Source organism: Aquarana catesbeiana, linkage group LG09, assembly GCF_042186555.1.
Source record: "Aquarana catesbeiana isolate 2022-GZ linkage group LG09, ASM4218655v1, whole genome shotgun sequence".
Lineage (NCBI taxonomy): Eukaryota > Metazoa > Chordata > Amphibia > Anura > Ranidae > Aquarana > Aquarana catesbeiana.
In genome coordinates this window covers 247966348-247986180 of record NC_133332.1, presented here as the reverse complement: position 1 = coordinate 247986180, position 19833 = coordinate 247966348, and the positions used below count along the sequence as shown (strand labels likewise).

The 19833-nt window shown below is 44.3% G+C and overlaps 1 protein-coding gene across 1 annotated transcript in view; it reads left to right on the top strand.

Moving 5' to 3' along the window:
• Positions 1-19833, top strand: part of LOC141108487 (uncharacterized) — a 153700-nt gene that overhangs the window by 53286 nt on the left and 80581 nt on the right. The window contains exon 10 of the mRNA XM_073600135.1: positions 2500-2690. Coding sequence (XP_073456236.1) covers positions 2500-2690 — 191 coding nt within the window. The remainder of the gene's footprint in view (positions 1-2499; positions 2691-19833) is intronic.

Below are 19833 nucleotides of genomic sequence, written 5' to 3'. Positions count from 1 at the left end.
GAAAAGACATCAAGCACTGACCAAAAGAAAAAAAAAGATTAAAGAACTCTTCTATAGTCATATACAGTGCCTTGAAAAAGTACTCATACCCCTTGAAATTTTCCACATTTTGTTTTGTTACAACTAAAAAATGTAAATGTATTTTATTGGGATTTTATGTGATAGACCAACACAAAATGGCACATAATTGTGAAGTGGAAGGAAAATGATAAATGTTTTTCAACATTTTTTACAAATAATATGTGAAAAGTGTGGTGTGCATTTATATTCAGCCCCCCTGAGTCAATACTTTGTAGAACCACCTTTCACTGCAACTCTATCTGGGGATGTCTCTACCAGCTTTGCACATCTAGGAGAGTGACATTTTTGCCCATTCTTCTTTGCAAAATAGCTCAAGCTCTGTCAGATTGGATAGAGAGCGTCTGAACAGCAATTTTCAAGTCTTGCCACAGATTCTCAATTGGATTTAGGTCTGGACTTTGGCTGGGCCATTCTAACACATGAATATACTTTGATCTAAACCATTCCATTGTAGCTCTGGCTGTATGTTTAGGGTCATTGTCCTGCTGGAAGGTGAACCTCCACCTCAGCCTGAAGTCTTTTGCAGACTCTACAAGGTTTTCTTTTAAGATTGCCCTGTGTTTAGCTCCATCCATCTTCCCATCAACTCTGACCAATTTACATGTTCCTGCTGAAGAAAAGCATCCCCACAACCTGATGCTGCCACCACCATGTTACACAGTGGGGATGGTGTGTTCAGGGTGATGTGCAGTGTTAGTTTTCCGCCACATATAGTGCTTTGCTTTTAGACCAAAAAGTTCAATTTTGGTCTCATCTGACCAGAGCACTTTCTTCCACATGTTTGCTCTGTCCCCCACATGGCTTCTCGCAAGCTGCAAAGGGGACTTCTTATGGGTTTATGTCAATAATGGCTTTCTTCTTGCCACTCTTTCTTAAAGGCCAGATTTGTGGAGTGCATAACTAATAGTTGTCCTGTGGACAGATTCTCCCACCTGAGCTGTGGATCTCTGCAGCTCCTCCAGAGTTACCATGGGCCTCTTGGCTACTTCTCTGTTTAATGCTCTCCTTCCCCGGCCTGTCAGTTTAGGTGGACAGCCATGTCTTGGTAGGTTTGCAGTTGTGCCATACTCTTTCCATTTTCGGATGATGGATTGAACAGTGTACCGTGAGATGTTCAAAGCTTGGGATATTTTTTTATAACCTAACTCTGCTTTAAACTTCTCCACAACTTTATCCCTGACCTGTCTGGTGTGTTCATTGGCCTTCATGATGCTGTTTGTTCACTAAGGTTCTCTAACAAACCTCTGAGGGCCTTACAGAACAGCTGTATTTATACTGAGATTAAACTCAACACAGGTGGACTCTATTTACTAATTAGGTGACTGCTGAAGGCAATTGGTTCCACTAGATTTTAGTTAGGGGTATCAGAGTAAAGAGGGCCGAATACAAATGCACGCCACACTTTTCAGATATCTATTTGTAAAAAAATGTTGAAAACCATTTATCATTTTCCTTCTATTTCACAATTATGTGCCACTTTGTGTTGGTCTATCACATAAAATCCCAATAAAATACATTTACGTTTTTGTAGGTAACATGACAAGATGTGGAAAATATCAAGGGGTATGAATACTTTTTCAAGGCACTGTGCATGTAAAATAACAAAGGGAATCTGTATGTGGTACCTCCTACTCAAAATACCATAGATGAGCAGGTCCTAATAAACAACATAGAAATCTCTACTTTTAGAACCAATGGGAACCTTTCATCCTGTGTATCACAGAGCAGTCATAGTTTAAAATTTGAGTCTAAGATAGCCGAAGCATGAATTCTACTGACTCCAAGTGATTTTAAAGAAAGGAATAAATAAATATAAATACAGGGGTTGCTTGTTTAAGTATAGAAAAGTCAGCAGTCCAGATCTACATACTCAGTCACTTGATGCACTGAAGTCAGAGGGGTATGCAGGATAGCCAGGCAAAATAGCATTTTCTGAGTGTCTGTGTTCCCCTCAAGATAGGAGCAAACAGAATGGAAAGTGGGCACATAGAGATGTCTACCTGTGTGCTGATATATTGTTTGGCCTAGCACAGGGCCACTGAAAAGCAAGGTGAGCAAAGCCACACAATGATTCAGGATATCTGGATTAAAAGTTGATCTAATTTCCAATAATCAATCCATTCAGCTTCAGAAACTGAGATGAAATGAATAGACAGTAGAAACTATAAAAAATGTATTGAGTTGTCTTTAAATTAGGCAAGTATAAAAGCTGCCACGGGTGGGGGTTGCCTATTATTAGCCATCCATGTAATAAAGGCATCCAAAGAGGGAAAGTACACACCAAGTGAATTACTCTTGATAAAGCCTATAGAAGACTATATTTAAAAACCTCCATGTGGAGTTGCTATTTGTTTGGTGCTGAATAAAAGGGACTGCTTGTGTAAAAAAATTCTACTTAGGATACCAATAATATTTCAGGCCACCATCTGGTCAACCAGCAATTTCTGGCTCACGTGTCAATAAGGTGAAAAGAGACCAGGTCACAGAACGAGCATCTGCCAGAGTTCTAGCAGTACAATCTGACTCTAGCCGCCTGGTCGAGCTGCAGCGCCCGAAGACTGGATTCAGCGGTCTGTATCTTGCTCAGAGGATCAAGAATCATCGTACAGGTAAGAGAAAAATCTCTATATCTTAAAAAAAAGTCACTTCTTTTCTTTCTGATCTATTGGGGGACACAGGAATTCAGAGTTATAGAGCAATACAGTCGGGTTATACTGATGCTTACAGAAGTATTGAACACTGGCAGACAAAAAAAATGGAAGGGCAGCCTGTAAAACCCCTTCTTTATCCAGCATGCCTGTTTTTTTGTTGACATTCTAGAAGGTAGGGTCACATTTCCTCAGCTCTCCTGAGAAAAGTCTATTTTTTTACTAGCCTACTCTTCTTTTCTTTGTGGAATCTTTTCCCCTGTAACTTCAATGAACATTCCTTTCTACTCCACTGCTTTAGCTGGTCTCTTCATAGGAGCTATCTGAAACAACATTTCCTCTGCACTAGTTTTGGAGGCCATACCCAGACCATGCTGTACAGGAGAGCTAGCCTGGAATTTTACCTTTGGATACTGAGCTCTGCATTGTTGCACTTTCCAGACCTGCATGGACTGTATTAGTTAGCTGTGATGTGCTTTCCAGGTCTAGAGCTGTGGCATAGCCCCAAGTGTCACCCTGTCTCTGAAGACTCCCTTTGAGGGTAAGGCTGTTTGGGCTAAAACACAGGGAATTACCTCACTGTTTACACCACTGAGCACATTTTCCATTTCCCACCAATGATGGTTTCACAATGATAGGGGTTAAGGCACTGATGTCACCTGCTGAGTGCAGCTACACATTCACTCTGTACTCTCTTTTCTGCCATTCAGCCTAGTGGAAGCACCATCTTACTGCTGCTGCATGTGAAGCACCACATGAATCTCCAGTCTGATCCCACTGTCTGCCTACAATGACCTAGTGGCCTCCGGCTGCTTGAAACCCTCCTCAGAGCCAACTGCCTGGGTTTGTGAGTACCGGAGGCCTTGCCTCACATTGGGCCTAGTCACATTACTGCTGCAAGAAAGCAATATGTCTTTGGTAAGACAGAGAGGAAAGTCCCACTGCCAAGAGGGGCCTAAGCCTATACTTCCCTAGTTGTTCAGAGAACCTGAGACCCCTATTGTTTTAAAGTCATCATCCCCAGAGTCTTCCTCAGCTCCGTTGGGTGAGGCCAAGGCCTCCCACAAATCCACAGGGACCTCTATGTCCATTTGAGACTTTTTGGACAGATGTGCTCAGTTATTGGGGCTCCCCACTCGCATAGACTCTAAGCATCATTTGGTTCTGTTCTAAAATGCCATAACCTGTACTGACATCTCCATATCATCTGCCAATTTAGCATAATCCAGAGACAGCTTAACTCTCCAATAAGACACAGAAGTTGAATCCAGTACAGTTTTAATTTTCAGAGTACAGTACAAAGGATGTTTTTCCAGTCTCTTAAAGTGTAAAAAGACAATGATCTTGCAGCTATGAAGACTTGAGACTGAGGGAACATAGAAGAAGAAAGGAAAATTTGTACCATGTAGCACGGAACAGGAGGGGAAAACAGATGGAAATACCAATGAACATAACAAGCTGCTGTAGCTTTGAACTACCATTAGATGTCATCATAGATCAGAACACTAAAAACATTAATGCAATACATAGCAGTAGCAGAAATTAACATAATCAGTGGGACACAACAGGTGCTTTTCCATGCAAAGTCTGTCACTGACCCTCCATAGGTCTTAGATCAGCCCAGATCTTTGATCCCTGTAACAATCAGAGACTCTAATTCAGAATCCTAACAAGCTTTCTCTGAAGAGACTTTTTTGAGGCACCACAGTCTCCTGCTGTCATCTTAAATTTACAGGGGGTGTTTTTAGACCTTCTTGATGCATTGTGTTATTCTCCAGTCTGCATTTGGAGGATCCGCCTGCTATTTCAGGCCTTGAGTCTTTTAGTGCTCCTATAGCTGCAAAGGCTGTTCCACTACACCAATTATTTAATACATTCCTCCATACTGAATGGAAATTCTTTTTAGAGGGAATTTGTAAACCTGTAGTCTATTTCCACTGTGGATACACCTGTGACCCATATTAACAGGAGTACCACTAGACTGACTGAGGAAGCGCTCGCCTTTCAGGATCCCACTGACAGGCAGCTAGAGTTCCTCTTTAAATCCCAGTTTGTGTCAGAATGGTTAGATTCCCTCAAAAGCAATCCCCCCAGTGCTGAGGTAGGTTCCTGTTTCATGGAACAGATGAAAAAATTTCAGGAGCCTTCAGTTGTTATGCTTGGTACAAGCATCTAAACTAATGTTTGTACATGCAGCAATGTGGCTTAGCGATTAGCACTTCTCTCTAATTTAGCACTAGGGTCCTCAGTTCACAACCAGGACACTACTTGCATGACATTGGCATGTTCTGCCTGTGCCTGCGTGCATTTCCTCCCACACTCCAAAGACATGCTGGTTGGTTAATTGGCCCCTGTTTGAATAGGCCCTAGCATATGTATGCATGCATGTGAGGTAGGGATTAGATTGTAAGCTGCTTGAGGGCAGGAACTGATGTAAATATACAATATATAAAGTATGAATGGTTGGTGCTATATAAATAAGTGTATTAATTAAATAATATAGATGGTCAGTGCATCCTGGCTGTGTGGATGGGACACTAAATGATGCATCCAAGGAGTATCTGACTCGCCTAACCTTCGATGGACATTGTCTGTTTGGCTTTGAATTTGATGCCATGATTAGCAGGGCCATGGGTGGCTAGAGGGTGCTGTGTTTTAATGCAGGAGCTCCACGGCAGGGTGGGAGGAATCTCACCCCTCTACTTCATCTACCTCAGCTTCAGGCACTCATAGGTCTTCAGAGCCTGATTCCTGTTCAGGCTGTAGGGCTTGAAGCCAGAGGTCAGCTAACCCTTCATGAAATCCTTATGCAGGAAGTTGTGATCCCGCTTCTACAGGTGGGAGGCTGATTGTGTATCCAGATGGGGTCTTGGGTGGTTTGCTGGCCTTTGAGTGCAGGAGATCCCTTTTTATCCCACAGGCTAATGCATTGTCTCTGACACTCTCTTCAGTTGCTGCTCACTGTTTTGCTTGAGATACTATACAAGCAAATGCAACCTCTGCTGTTTCCCTCAGCTTCCCACTTCCTGGGACCCTTTGCCTCTGTCCAAATTGGTCTTGGGTTTTGGAGTTGTACCCTATCTGGAAACTTGCTCCCTCCCTCAGAAGGATCCTCTGTACTTTGGTTAAACCCCCAAGGCTACCCCTCAACATCCCTCTTTTCCAGAGGGACTTTCTGTCCTGGACCAGCTATTGCCATCCCTTACCTAAACAAGGACCTGGCTCCACAGCATCCTTTGGAGGCACCTGCTACATCTCAGAAAATTTGGCCTTGTGTTCACCCTAGTGCCCTTTTCTGGAATCTCCAATGTTGCATGTTCAGATGACCTCCTGTGAAAAGAGACAGTTTTTTGACCCTTCAACTCAGCACCATTTGGAAGGGCCTAACACCTGCAAGCTTTGGATGCATAGAAACCTGTAGGTGTCTATTATTGGTAACTATCTTTACCAGCGGGTAAGGCTATTCAGCTTAAACTCTAACTAAAAATGTCTACTCCTTGTGTACCATTAGAGCCTTTATCAACAGTCAGAGAGTCCAGCCCTTTCCCTCAGTCAGGAGTATGTGCGGGCATTGGTCAAACCCCCTCTCAAGAGTTCTCTTTTGGCATTGGTTCTTGACCCTTCTGTGCTCCTCTTTTTATTGCTTGGGGTCTGGGCTCTGAGTAAGACATCCATATTGTCGCTATAGACCTGGCAATTCCATCCCATCAAACTCTTCAGGTGTCTGCATGTCTCCAAGCTGACCCTCCAAAACAGATGGTTTCTAATTCATTGGGGGACCCCCACCTTGGGTCAGTTTCCTGGGTTAGACTCTGTTGGACATCACCTAGATGTTACAATGCCTTTGTCTCTGACCAAGAGTGGGAGTCTTCTCTGCAACAGGACAAGTTACCTGATCCCTACACTGGAAAATGCTAAGAGTACTACTCTCAACAGCACTGGTCTACCCTGAAGACAATGCATTGGAACTTGGCTTTCCTCAACCAGTAGCGTAAGGAAGGTTAAGTGTATTCCAGTATGAAAAGACCAGTGTATGTGTGTGTTTCTGGGCATAAGTTAACCAGATGTATAGCACGCATGCACGGCTGTATTAGCATGCACACTAAGCAGCGTGCGCATAGGCACACATGCACACTTGACACTGGTATTGGTGTCAAATGGTCCATATAAACTGGAGTGTGACATGGACAGATTGCTGGGTGGTGTTCAAGTGGTTCTGAAGGCTAGACATGTTTTACCTTAATGCCTTCCCTGCATTAAAGTAAAAAAATGTCCCATTAATTGTATTGCCCCCTCACCTCCCTTTATACTTACTTGAGTCCTATCTCAATCTAGTGTTGTGCCTGTCTGCACTGGTCTCTCTCTCTCTCTCCTTCCTCACAGGCTCAAAGACAGCAGTGGGAGCCACTGGCTCCCACTGCTCACAATCAAATCCTGTGAGGAGGCAGCTGGAGGTGGCGGTGGAGCCAAGCCGCGCTGTGTGTCAAGAGATGTACACAGCCTGGCTCAGGAGTGAGCCTGAAGGTTTGCCATCATAGGAGCCAAGAGGGTCGGCGAGGAAGGTTCCGGGCTACTAGTAAGTACACCATGTTTACTATTTTATTTTAAATAAATACCCTTAACACTTGTCTCTGGATTCTTGCCTTGTTGTGACCTTGGCCTGTGTTTTGGACTCTGCCTCTACTTTATTTTTCTGTACCTCACTGTCTGGCTGTTTCTGACCTTGGCCTGTATCCTGACGCTGTCCTTGTGTTCTGATTTGGTACCTTGCTGGCCCGTTGACAACCTTCAGCTTGTGTCCTGGCGTCATTCCTGTCTGTTGATTGGATACTACCATGTTCTTGAATATGGTATTTAACTGGTACTTCACAGTCGTCTGTCCCTCACACCCAACATGACGTGCAAGAGAAGCCCCCCGTGTCTGCTTGATCGCCACCAGGTAGTTGACAGATAGTCTCCGCACTGAAGTGATAGGTTAGCGCATCTGCATGCTCTTTATCACCTGCTTAGCAGGTAGAAATCATTGCTGTATGGCTCTGAGCCCCCTTGGACTGTCAGCAAGCAGAAAAGTCTGGATTCCTCCTGCAGGTTCCCCCATTAGGAATAGAGTACATCTGGAGGACTTTGTGGGACCTGCTGGCCTGGACATACAGTAGGTTCTCTTTCTAGAGCTGTTCAACAGCCTCTTGAGAAAGGTTTCCCAGATACTTTCCCTTGTTCTGCCCTGATCAGGTGAATATTTTTAGAAGAAAGGCTACGTTTCCGGTTCCTAGCTCTATTGCTATAGATGCTTTGATGGACTAGAGAGGGTCAGAAGATTTTTAAAACCATGTTCTCCGTTCAAGGTTAGGCAGGCCCTGTAGGTTTATTCTGTCAGGCCCCAGAGACACATTTGAGTGTTGAGTGGATGGTTGTTTATTCATCCTCATTTTCTTTTGGTGGTTCCCTTGTACCAGTCTGGGGTTGTTTTTGCCTACTCTTGGAGAAGTGGTGCTCTTCATGCACAAATGCCTGTCAGGCTGCCTTTGTGAGATTGTATAAGTCTCAGGAGTCATTTCACAATCTTTGTGCTGATATAGTTCTTACATTCTTGGAGATCTCATGAGCTAGATTTGTTGTATGGATAGGCAACCCTCTTTCTATCACAGAGTTTTCCTTTCCTTAATCCTAAGGGTTAGGAGAGTAAGGCTTGGACCTTCATGTGTAGATTGACTGGTATTTTCTTGTGGACCTGGTTTTAACCAAGTTTATCTCTAGGGACCTGTTCTCCTCGGGCCCTAGTATTATTCCTGCTGACCTTACTCAGGTGGGTCTGCTTCCTACTTACTCAGGTAGTTACAGTATGTGCTTCACAGCCTCTCGCCTATTCAAACTCAGTGTTCCTTCAGGTGAAGTAATTTCCACTTTGCAGGATCTTCTCTATCTTGCTCTTGAGCATCAGGTTGATTCTCTGTTTCTTCCCCATGATCACTGGCAGCTTACCCTGTCTTGCAGAGGGCTTCACCTCTGCAAGATAGTTTGGTTTTGGGTGTTGTTCCTTCAGGTGGTCCTTAGTTACAGATAACCCCCAGTCCCTTCTTGTGCATCAGTCAATGGCTACTGCCATCCCTCAAACCGCTAAAGGATGTTTGAGCTGTATCTGATGAGGAGAGAAAGAACAAGTTTTTCCCTACAGAGCATCTCTTTCTGCTAGTTTCCAGAAATTGCCTCTCACCGTCAGCCAGACATCCCCCGATTTTCTTGAACTCAGAGCAACATTGCCAATCTCTAAAGGGCATTCAACGGTCTGTAAGCCTATATTATATTGCTTGTCTGTATCTTATTGATAACTATTACCATTCTGCCTTTGCAAGCTGCGTAAACTTTTACTCATACTGTGCCACTTCTGCAAACTGTCTTGCCACAGTTGCAATTCAATTTCTATATCATAAAGTAATATTTAAAAGCATCAATTTATGTTGAGTCCGGTGTGAACAGCAAGTTTCTGTTGTGTGAACTACAGTTTATATATATTTTTCTAATATTTTTCTATGGTTTTATGGTCGTCTTTATTTTGCTTGCCTTTGAGAACTTATGTCAGTTAAGATGGTGCTTGAAGGAGGAGTGGTTTTGTCCACATGGGCCGATTGTCCAGGACTTAGGGGAACCCTCATGGATCCCACAACACTGATATGGCTTATGGTCTTCATTAATATTTAACTGTATGTAAATGATGACTATTTTTCAGGGTTTTTTTATTCTTTTTTTTTTTTATTTGCATTTTATATAAGTTTTGTACATTTGTAAACTTTAAATAAAGATTATAAAAAAAAAAAAAGCATCAATGTAGTATTGACTCCTCCAAATTCTTTAGTATGCTTGGTAAGCCCAGCTTGCATGCTGCGTAGAGGAGGGGGTTATACAGGGCTGGCCTATAATTTTTGTGTTTGCCAGTTTGCCAATTCTCCTGTATGCAGTAGTATAACCCAACTGTGTCTTAATTCCTGGGTCCCGAAATAGACTCCAAGAAATTGATTAGTACAAAAATCTTGTTTGTAGATCTACATAACTATCAGAGCAACCAGGATATGTTTCTACACAGTAGTTTTGTTATAGAGGGTACCGGTATATCACTTTTAAAATGCCACTGATGCAAGTTTTCTAATAAACTGTGCTGGTGAAAAAAAGGACTATTTTCAGAGTTAGCTCTTCCCATAGACACAGCTAGGCTCTTAACTGATGTTATATGTCATATGGACTTCATATGGTGTCCAAAAGAGAAATTAGAGTAAAAAGTGCAGCATTATTAAAATACAGTCAGAATAGAAACAAAACAAAGCAAAACACTTACCCAATCTCTGCAAAAAAAACAAGTATGAGTATATTCGGTGCAATACACCCATATAACACAGAGTGTTATGTCAAAATCGAGACTATTCCTGAAATTATATTCAGCATATCTATCAAAGCCAGATAATATCACAATACAATCCCCAGAGGGTAAGTGAGGAGGTACTGTGTCTGTAAATCAAGTAGCGAATAATGGAGAGGGGACAAGAGAGGAGTAAAGTAGAAGCTAACCAAGGGGACCACGCTTTTAGAATTTTTTTTGGGCAGTCCATATGCTGGTACATCAGTTTCTCTCTTTAAAATAACATTGACAGCACTTTGCCATTGAGCAAATGTGGGAGGACAAGGGGACAATCACTTTTGGGCTTTACTTTTGCGGGCAATGAAAAAGATGCGTATGAGCATTAACCTTGACGCCAGTGGCATAAGGTTCTTAGGGAAGTTGCTTAAGATTGCTATCTTGGAATCTGGTGATAATGAGATGGAGTATTACTCTTGAGCTGCCTGAAAAATACGGAAGATAGTGCTTGTGGGCTTCACATGCTGTCAGGGCCAGAGCAAATCTGCTACTTTGTTTTCCGGATTATTACAGCTCCTGGTATACTTCTGGGCCAATCTGATGTAAGTCCTGCAGGTCTCATAGACCCCAGCACTAAAGCTTTGTCTTCAGCTCCCCATCCTCCTGGCCATTCGCAACATGCCCAGAAGTACAGCAGGAGCTATAATAATCCTGGCATGTAAACATGCAGCTTTGTGGGATGTAGAAGAAGGTGTACAGGACAGGAGGTGGCTTTGAAGGTAAAGGGGCATTTAATAGCTTTACATCCTCATACATACGGAATGTTTATGTGCGTGAAATCTCAGAATTCAGCATCCAGCCCTACTGATAACAGACTGTCAAAATTTATGATAGGCTTTTGTTTAGGGCCATATGTGTTCAGGGACATACAGTATTCCCAGAATGCGGAATTCTGGCATTACAGGCATACGTCCCTGAACGCATGTTGCCCTAAGTGCAAGTACCACTTGGTACAGCACCCAGCCATGTCAAGCCACCATTTATTTTAGCCTGTCACAGATTTTGACAGACTGTTGGCGCTGCTGGCAGCAGGGCTGGACACTCTACCCAGTGGCACCAAGGGGGGGGGGTGCTCTGACCCACACTAATTAAAAAACATGGTTAAAAAAAAATACTGCCACTGTCCACTGCCCCACCGACACCATCCTCTGCCCCCCCCCCCCCCCCCCACACACACACACACACACAAAAAAAGCATTGTGAAAAAATGAAAAAAAAAAGACAAAAAAGTGGATTTGTAAAATAAATAAAAATACTGACACCATCCACTGCCCTACTGACAACACCCACTGCCCTCCCCCCCCCCAATCCCCAGATGCACTGTGAAAAAAAATTATAAAAAATAATAGAGAATAAAATAATAAAAAACAAACAGTGACACTGTCCACTGCCCTAGTGACCCCATCCACTGGCCCCCAAAAAAAGGATTTAAAAAAAATTTAAAATAAAGAACCATGCACTCTTCTCCTGCACATAATACCCACCGCTATACACTCTTCACCCCCTCTCCTGCACATACTACCCACCGCCGTACACTTCACACTGTACATTCCCTATTTAATATTACCAAATTGTGCACTATGTAAGTCATCTCAGACGCTATTTAACCCCACCCCCTTTAAGCCATGTCAAATATTTAACGCAATTCAAACCACGCACACTTTTTGACACATTTAATTCTTTATCGATGCCTAGGGCCCCCTTTTGATCTTACACACAGGCCCACTGGTTTCATGATATGCCCCTCACCCTACCTGTGCCTCCCAAAAACTGTCCACCCAAAAATGCAGATATTTGAAGCACATTGGCTGAAGGTCCAGTGTGCATATAGCCTAAACTTGCTAAGTTTATTGTGCCCAGAGTTGGGCTTTAACATTGGCTTGTAAGGAGGAAAAAAGCATAGTACTACAATGTATGGCAAAAATAAATACAATAAATATGGAAAAATAAAAAAGAATATACTGTACACGGTTTAATAAGATCCAGTTAGAAATTCAAACAAGGCATTCCATCCTAATATCATAGGAAAACCAACCCCCGCCCTCTCCTTGTGCGCTAGCCCAAAGGCCTATAATCTAAATAAGTAAACACAAGAGTGGTTTTATTGGATTTTTTACAATAGCCCTTAAGTGATATTGCTGAAGGAATAAGTACAATGAAAATATGGCTGGATACAAAGTCACTTTACCTGACATGTTCAGATCCTTATGATTAATATATCTATATCAGTTTAGTTAAGATTGACCTAAAGTCTGAGGAGGCAATGGTAGTGATATCTAAATTTAAAAATGATTGTATGCATTTTTAATAGTATGGTCTAGTTAACGTATCAGAAATGTAAAAAAGTCCAATGGATGTGAAAGTCCTGAGAAGGGCCGTATGCGTCAACCACTAAATGATGATTAATCAAGGATGGAATATGTTGGCACTGTCCGGCATGAGAAGCATTAAGGATGGTACATCTTCAACCAAAAAAGAGGAAGTATATCTACTCATACCGGAATGGGTGAACTCGAGTGTTAGCGACAACGAGTCATAAAGGCATGGATGCTGGGATCAACGGAACTCCAAGGAACCAGGGCCTCCAAACACAACTCCAAGGGTGTTGTGGACAACCACCCAACCGAACCTCAGATGAAGAGGACACCAGGGCTGGACCTTAGGCGTGGATGGACCAACTGGACTGCAAAGGAACTCTCGTCCGGAAAGTTATGCAAAGAAAAAATGCCTCCATATGGTGTAGGTCAAAAAATGTTTTTTTTATCTCTAAAAACCGGCATACATCAATGGGAATGAAAACTGTGATCACAGGATAAAAAGAGGGCAATGTGAGGAGCAGAAAGCCAAGCGTTTCGTCCCAAAGGACTTCAACTGGGGCATACAGCAGCTCCCCACATTGCTCATATTTATAAACTACATAGGAAAAGGAGACCAATAATTGAGAACCAATTGGACCTCGACAGTTCTGAGGCCAGTGATTGGAGGTAAAAACCTTCACCTGACCATATGGGCTCCAAGTCTCAGTATCGGGACCAATAGTGAAAGAGAACACGGGTCACATGGGGTCGAAAACCGGCCCCACAGTGACCCGGATATATATGCAAAGTCTAACCTGGAAATGGCATGGCTAGCACGAGGCAAACACCTCATTGAAAAGCCAGCGAAAATCAGGTATGTTCGGCCACATGACAGATGGAAACCAATCATGGTCCTGGAACTCTCAAGTCACATGACCAAAATACAATAAAAGGTAAGTTATTCCCACATGAACCTGACAATATCGCACACATGATCAACGGCAACCAATGGCCACAATACCCGGTCTTCCGTCCGAAGGGACCAATAAGAAAGAACGGGTCCAGACACATGATCGTAACTGAATGCTGCTGATCACGTGGCCAGAAGTGGTCACGGCCGCCGGAAATAGTCAAGTCATGTGTCAAAACGAGTCACTTGACACAAGGTGGATCAGCTGGCAAACCTGCTGACAACAATCACGTGACCGACAATGGCAAATCACTGACTGCCACAACCAGTGAATTAGGGCTAATTCAGTCGCACGGCACCCAGCTTGGTGCCACGTGACTGATGCGCCCCCATTGGACAGTCATAATAATGACGTGACTAGTCAAAAATGGACATATCACTGAAGTGCTACAAAAAAAACAGGTGGACATAAATCACTTGACAGGATGTCGCCCGTCAGAACTCCCCTATATGTCAGAGAGGTGTAACGGCGATACCCAGCCAAACTGCCAAAATAAGGCCACCACGACAAGCCAGGCATACCGTGCAAACTTGAGACTAACAGTCAGGGTAAGCACTTCTGCACATAGACTCATGTAGTTGCCGACCTCACCAGACAGTATATGTTCTAATCTCTTGTGGGCAAGGAGGCAATCACAATATGTCTCCAAACCCTGACATCCTCCTCCTATGGAATGGAGACCGTGAGTCTCTGGGTGTGTTTATGGCTACACTCAATCTTAATGATAGGGGTAAAGCCTTGCGGTATGAGGCCAGTTCAACCACCATTTACTTTCTTGATCTTGAGATAACGGTTGTTGATCAACATCTAGAATTTAAGACCTACTTCAAGCCTACCGACCGAAACGGATACATTCCGGTTGATAGCTGCCATCACACACAATGGCTTAAATTGGTTCCCCGTAGTCAGTTCCTGCGGTTATGCAGGAACTGTACAAGGATTACTGATTTTTTCTCCCAGTCTCAAGTCCTCAAGGGTAGATTTCTAGAAGAGGGGTACAGATCCGCGGACCTAGACATTAAGATCAATAGGGTATCTCAGATTGACAGAAAGTCACTTTTGACGGAGCGCCCCAAACCTGCTATGGACACCAAGTTCAGATGGTCTTTTTTTACCACCTATTCCGTTCAATCTAGACAGATCAGAGAAATTTTTAAGAAACACTGGAAAATTCTTCAGAGCGATAGATATTTGGGTCCAGCCCTCCCAGAACAAGCTGGTGTTATATTCAGAGGGGCATGGTCAATACAAGGACAGATTGCACCTAATGTGATCGATCCTCCCAAAATAGTCTCCTCCTTTCAGCAATGTAAGGGTTATTATCCTTGCCGGAAGTGCAAAGTGTGCCTTCACAACATTGGTGGGAGACGCAAAACAGATATATTTACTTGAATGAATGTATGTTGTATATGCCCATCCCAAAAAAACAACAATGCTCTGCGCTTAGTACAATATTCTAACGGTGTATGTGCGGCACATAAATGATTATATGACTAGTAGCAGCTGCTTAAATAGTAGAACATGTATATAGGCAATAATGAATCAATTAAATTAGATAAATATATAAATACATAAATATATAAAGTGTCTCTTCAGTATTGCAGCAGCGCTGTGCACCCCAATTGAACAGGGTCTCTTTCTTAATCTAATTCAGAAAGTTCAAACACGGATCTGATAGCCAGAGTCCCACCAAGAAATAATCAAGATGTATTCTGTGAGGGTAGTAATCCTTTCACCAAGCGATACACCACGTGCTGGGGTCCCCAATGAAAACTCACTCACCAGAAATCAGATCAATAAAAGCCTTGATTAATAGTAGTAAATCTGCATCAATATCCAAAGCGACCACTAAATGTCAGTATTATTCCCAGTAGTTCCAATAGGATATGTAGAAGAAACAAAAATGCTCACATAGCGTGATACTGCTAAACATCTTTATTTAAACCATCCAAACATCTCCTTAAAACCATGCGTACCAAAATTTAATAAACATTGAGCAAAGATAACAAAGTGCACTGTGCTTGATTGCATCCTCCAGTTGTGAAAACCTGTCAGGAGCGCTCCCTGTGTGTAGCCACAGTCACACGCTTCCTGGTTCCTCGGTTGGTGGAGCGCATGCGTCACTTCCTGTTTTTGTTAGTATAGTATGAATACTTCATCTCCTTCACACTAGTTCACATTAACGTTCATATTGTCTTTTTCAATTTTCCTAAGCAAATGGGGTAAGAAACTTTCATATTGTTCCTTATATTGATTGTACTGTTTAAAGTTGATTTCCTGGTGCCTCCCATGGCAGCATACCAATGGTGCCTCCCTTGGCAGCATACCAATGGTTGGTGGCTCCGCCCTCGAGCAACCCACAGGACCACATAACACTATAAAAAAGAGTTACTCCCCCCCTCAGGTATTCTTTTTCCTGTCCTCATCCCTGCAAGATTCACAGCCAGCCCTACCTCACCGACATATGGTGCGACCATTGCAGGTTCATGCTCTCCTGCAGTATGGAGTCCCATGTCTTGGGTTGCTAAATGCACCATATAAGAATGGGAGCCCATTTTTCTGTGGATCTTTTTGGGGCATATGCAGAGATCCAGGAGCATTTACCTCTCCTCTGTCTCCTGGGCTGATTATCCCTGAGGTACCTGTAATGGCTCTCCAGTTTTGAATGCCTGTTTCTACCTCCATACAGGCCGGTATACCGTTTTCCTCTGCCATAGCGTGCTTCCTGGACCTGTCAGCAGCTCCTCTCAGCCTCTTCCTGTTCCAGCCTCCGCTTCCCACCCCTCTTTGGTGGATGTGGACGCTTCGCGCGCGTCTCTGAGCACAATTTCGTCACCTCGGGGGGCAGGGCTTCGGCGGAACGCACGGCGCATATGCAGTAGCCTTTTGAGGCTTAACGGTGGCCATCTTGGTACCCCTATCAAGTTCTTCTATTTAAACAGCCTGGGATAGCATTTAAACCAGGCTGTCAAAGGGAAGACATCTCCTGGTGTCTTCTCCACTCCCTACTGACCTTATGATGGAGCCTGGCCAAGGTGGGGTTTTTGGGTGTATGTGTTTGGGCATGTATGTATGTATATATATATATATATATATATATATATATATACTTGATTTCATCACTTATACCTTAGTTGTCTCTGACGTCTTAATGCCGCATTCAAAGAAAGCTCCTCGACATACCACTAGGTAAGGGCTGCAACAAGCAGGTAAGTTTCTTCTTATAAAAGAGCATTATGGGGCATATGGAAATATCCTTTATTATTTTATTTCCACAGCCCGCACCGAGAATCGTCACGCAGATCTTCCCACAAAGATTCTGCCGATAGATCAGGAGGTCACAGAAGCTCTGGCCATTCACACTCATCTTCTGCGCATACTTCCCGCAGCAGTCGGAAGTCACCCCAGCATACCTCAAGCAGGCATGACTCCAAGGGCAGGTCATCACATCCAGGGAAGAAGGCCTGCTGGATCTGTGGAAAGCACCTCCCGGGAAAATTGGTATGTGGTCAGTGCCTCCTGGAAGCCACAGCGGTTAAGGAAACGGACGAATGGCGGAAAGTGGACAAGAGGCCCATCGCCTACAATCGTTTTCTAAAAACTTTTTTCGCTGGTGGAGGCAGATGTTCAGCTCTTTGATTCTGTGCCGACTGTGGATGCGTTGCCCTTAGAGGATGCAGTCTCCTTCAGGGACCCCCTAGATCGCAGGATCGACTTAGATCTTAAGAAAGTTTATCAGGCATCAGGGGGAGCCTGCAAACCAGCAGTGGCGCTATCATCAGTCTCCAGAGCCACCAGAGTATGGTCGGATAATGGCGAGACAGCCCTCAGACGAGGTTTGGGTGCAGACGAAATCATCAAAGCACTGGATGAGTTGAAGCTGGCCCCTGATTTTATGGCAGAAGCAGCCATCGATATCCTGAGATGTTCCTCCAGAGCCATGCTATACTCCATCACAGCCAGAAGGGTATTGGGGTTAAAGCCATGGTCAGCAGACCCATCTTCAAAACAGTCCTGGTGCCGCATCCCGTTCGATGGTAAGGCCCTGTTCGGGGAGAAAATGAATACTGCCATTACCAGAGTCACAGGTGGCAAAAGTTGCCTAATTCCCCAGGCTAGAAATAGGAAAAGGAGATTAGCTTCATGTCCAATCACCCAGCAAAGATCTAGGGATGCCAGAACATACCGTCCCGGTAAGGAATACAGAAGAGGCTGGAAGGGCCACTTTTTCTTAAGTTGGGAAAACCAAAAGCTTCAACGTCAGCGGTTGAGAGCCAGAAGTCCTTTTGACTCCCTACCCACCCAAACCGGTCCAGTAGGAGCAATACTCAAGTCTTTTGCCCAGGTTTGGGTGGAAAATTGCACGGATCCATGGGCAATCTCCACGGTTGTACGAGGGCATTTCTGGAAATTCAGAAGCCGTCCTCCACCCTTTTTCTTCCAGCCCACCAAGATTCCAACCTCCAAGGAAAAGAAGCAGGTTCTCTTTCAATATATCCAAATACTTCTTCACCAACGGGCAGTTTTGCCAGTACCCGACTCAGAGAGGCACTCGGGATTCTATTCCACAATCTTCTTAGTACCAAAGAAATCAAGAGGTTGGAGACCCGTACTGGATCTAAAGAGGCTAAACAATTACATTTAGGTAGAGCATTTCAAAATGGAATCCCTGAACACGGTCATCCTGTCAGTGCAGCCAAGGGATTGGATGGTCTCTATAGATCTCCAAGATGCGTACCTTCACATCCCCATCCACCACCATTTCCAACCTTTTCTCAGGTTCAAAGTGGGCGATCTGCGCCTCCAGTTCCAATGCCTCCCATTTGGAATTTCATCAGCCCCCAGAACGTTTACCAAAGTTTTAGTAGCCATCCTGGCTCCCCTCCGGGAAAAAAGGGTCAGAGTCCTGCACTACTTAGACGACATTTTAATCCTGTCACAACACAGAGGGACCCTGGAGGCACAGGTGCAGCTAGTCCTGAATACTTTTTCCCACTTCGGGTGGCTTATCAACTACTCAAAAAGTCAGCTGACGCCTACGCAAAAAATGACATACCTGGGAGACTTATTCAACACCCCGGAGGAAGCTGTGTCACTCCCTCCAGAGAAGATCCCAAAGTTGATACAGAAGGTCAAGCAGGTGTTAGGGAGCCGCTCCATGCCAGCATCAGACTGCCTAAACCTCCTAGGGTCCCTTTCATCTTGCATACCAATGATGAAATGGGCCAGGTGGCATCTACGAGATTTCCAGTCAGGGTTTCTGGTGCAGTGGAGAAGGAAACACTTGGGACAATTAATAGTCATCACCTTTCCCATGAAAGCCAGCCTCTCTTGGTGGACAAGACCACCCAACCTTCTAATCCATCATTCCCTGGGACCCATCTCATGGTCTGTCCTTAAATCAGATGCAAATCAACTAGGATGGGGGGCACACTACCAGAACCAGCTAGTACAAGGGAGATGGCGGTTCAAGGCGGAAGGGATGATTTCCAACATCCTAGAGCTAAGGACAGCATGGATGGCAATTTTATATCTAGCTCCACTTCTCAAGAGCAAGTCCATACTGCTCCAGAGGGACAACAGAGCAGCAGCGGCCTATGTTCAAAACCAAGGGGGGGACGCACAGCAGGTCCCTAACCAGCGAGGTAGCCCCAATTATATCTTGGCCGAGAACAATTTGGTCGATCTGCGGGCTGTTTACATCCCAGCCCCCTGAGAATCAACTAGCCGATCACCTTTCAAGGTCCTTTCGCAACAACATCGAATGGTCACTGGACCCTCAAGTTTTCCGCTGGATATGCCAACAGTGTGGTACTCCCCAGATTGATCTTTTCACTTCCCTGTTCAATGCGAAGACTCCTCTGTTCTTCTCGAGATTCCCATCTCCAAGGTCAGCAGGGGTGGATGCCCTAATTCAGCCCTGGGATTTCCAGAAGGGGTATGCATTTCTACCGGTTCCTCTGATTCTGAGGTGCCTCCAGCGCCTGACATCAGAGAAAGTCACTGTCCTGGCGGTCATCCCATACTGGCCGAGGAGACCGTGGTTTCCGCTAATAGTCAAATTGGCTCTGTGCGACCCACTTCGACTTCCCCACTCGGACAACCTCCTATCTCAGGGCAATTTCTTTCACCCACATCCGGAGATCCTGGACTTGAAGGTCTGGAAATTGAGCGGAAGAGGCTGGGCGACTTAGGGTGCTCACATAGGGTAATCCAAACATTACTACAAGCCAGGAAGTCATCTACCAATGCCACCTACTACAGGGTATGGAAAAAATTCACTCAGCTGGCAGAATCTAGCAATTTCAATCCACTGGGGCCTGGAGTCCAAAATATTCTACTCTTTCTACAGTCAGACCTGGACTTAGGCTTAGGCCTCAACACACTGAAGGTTCAGGTTTCGGCCTTATCAGCCTTAACGGACACAC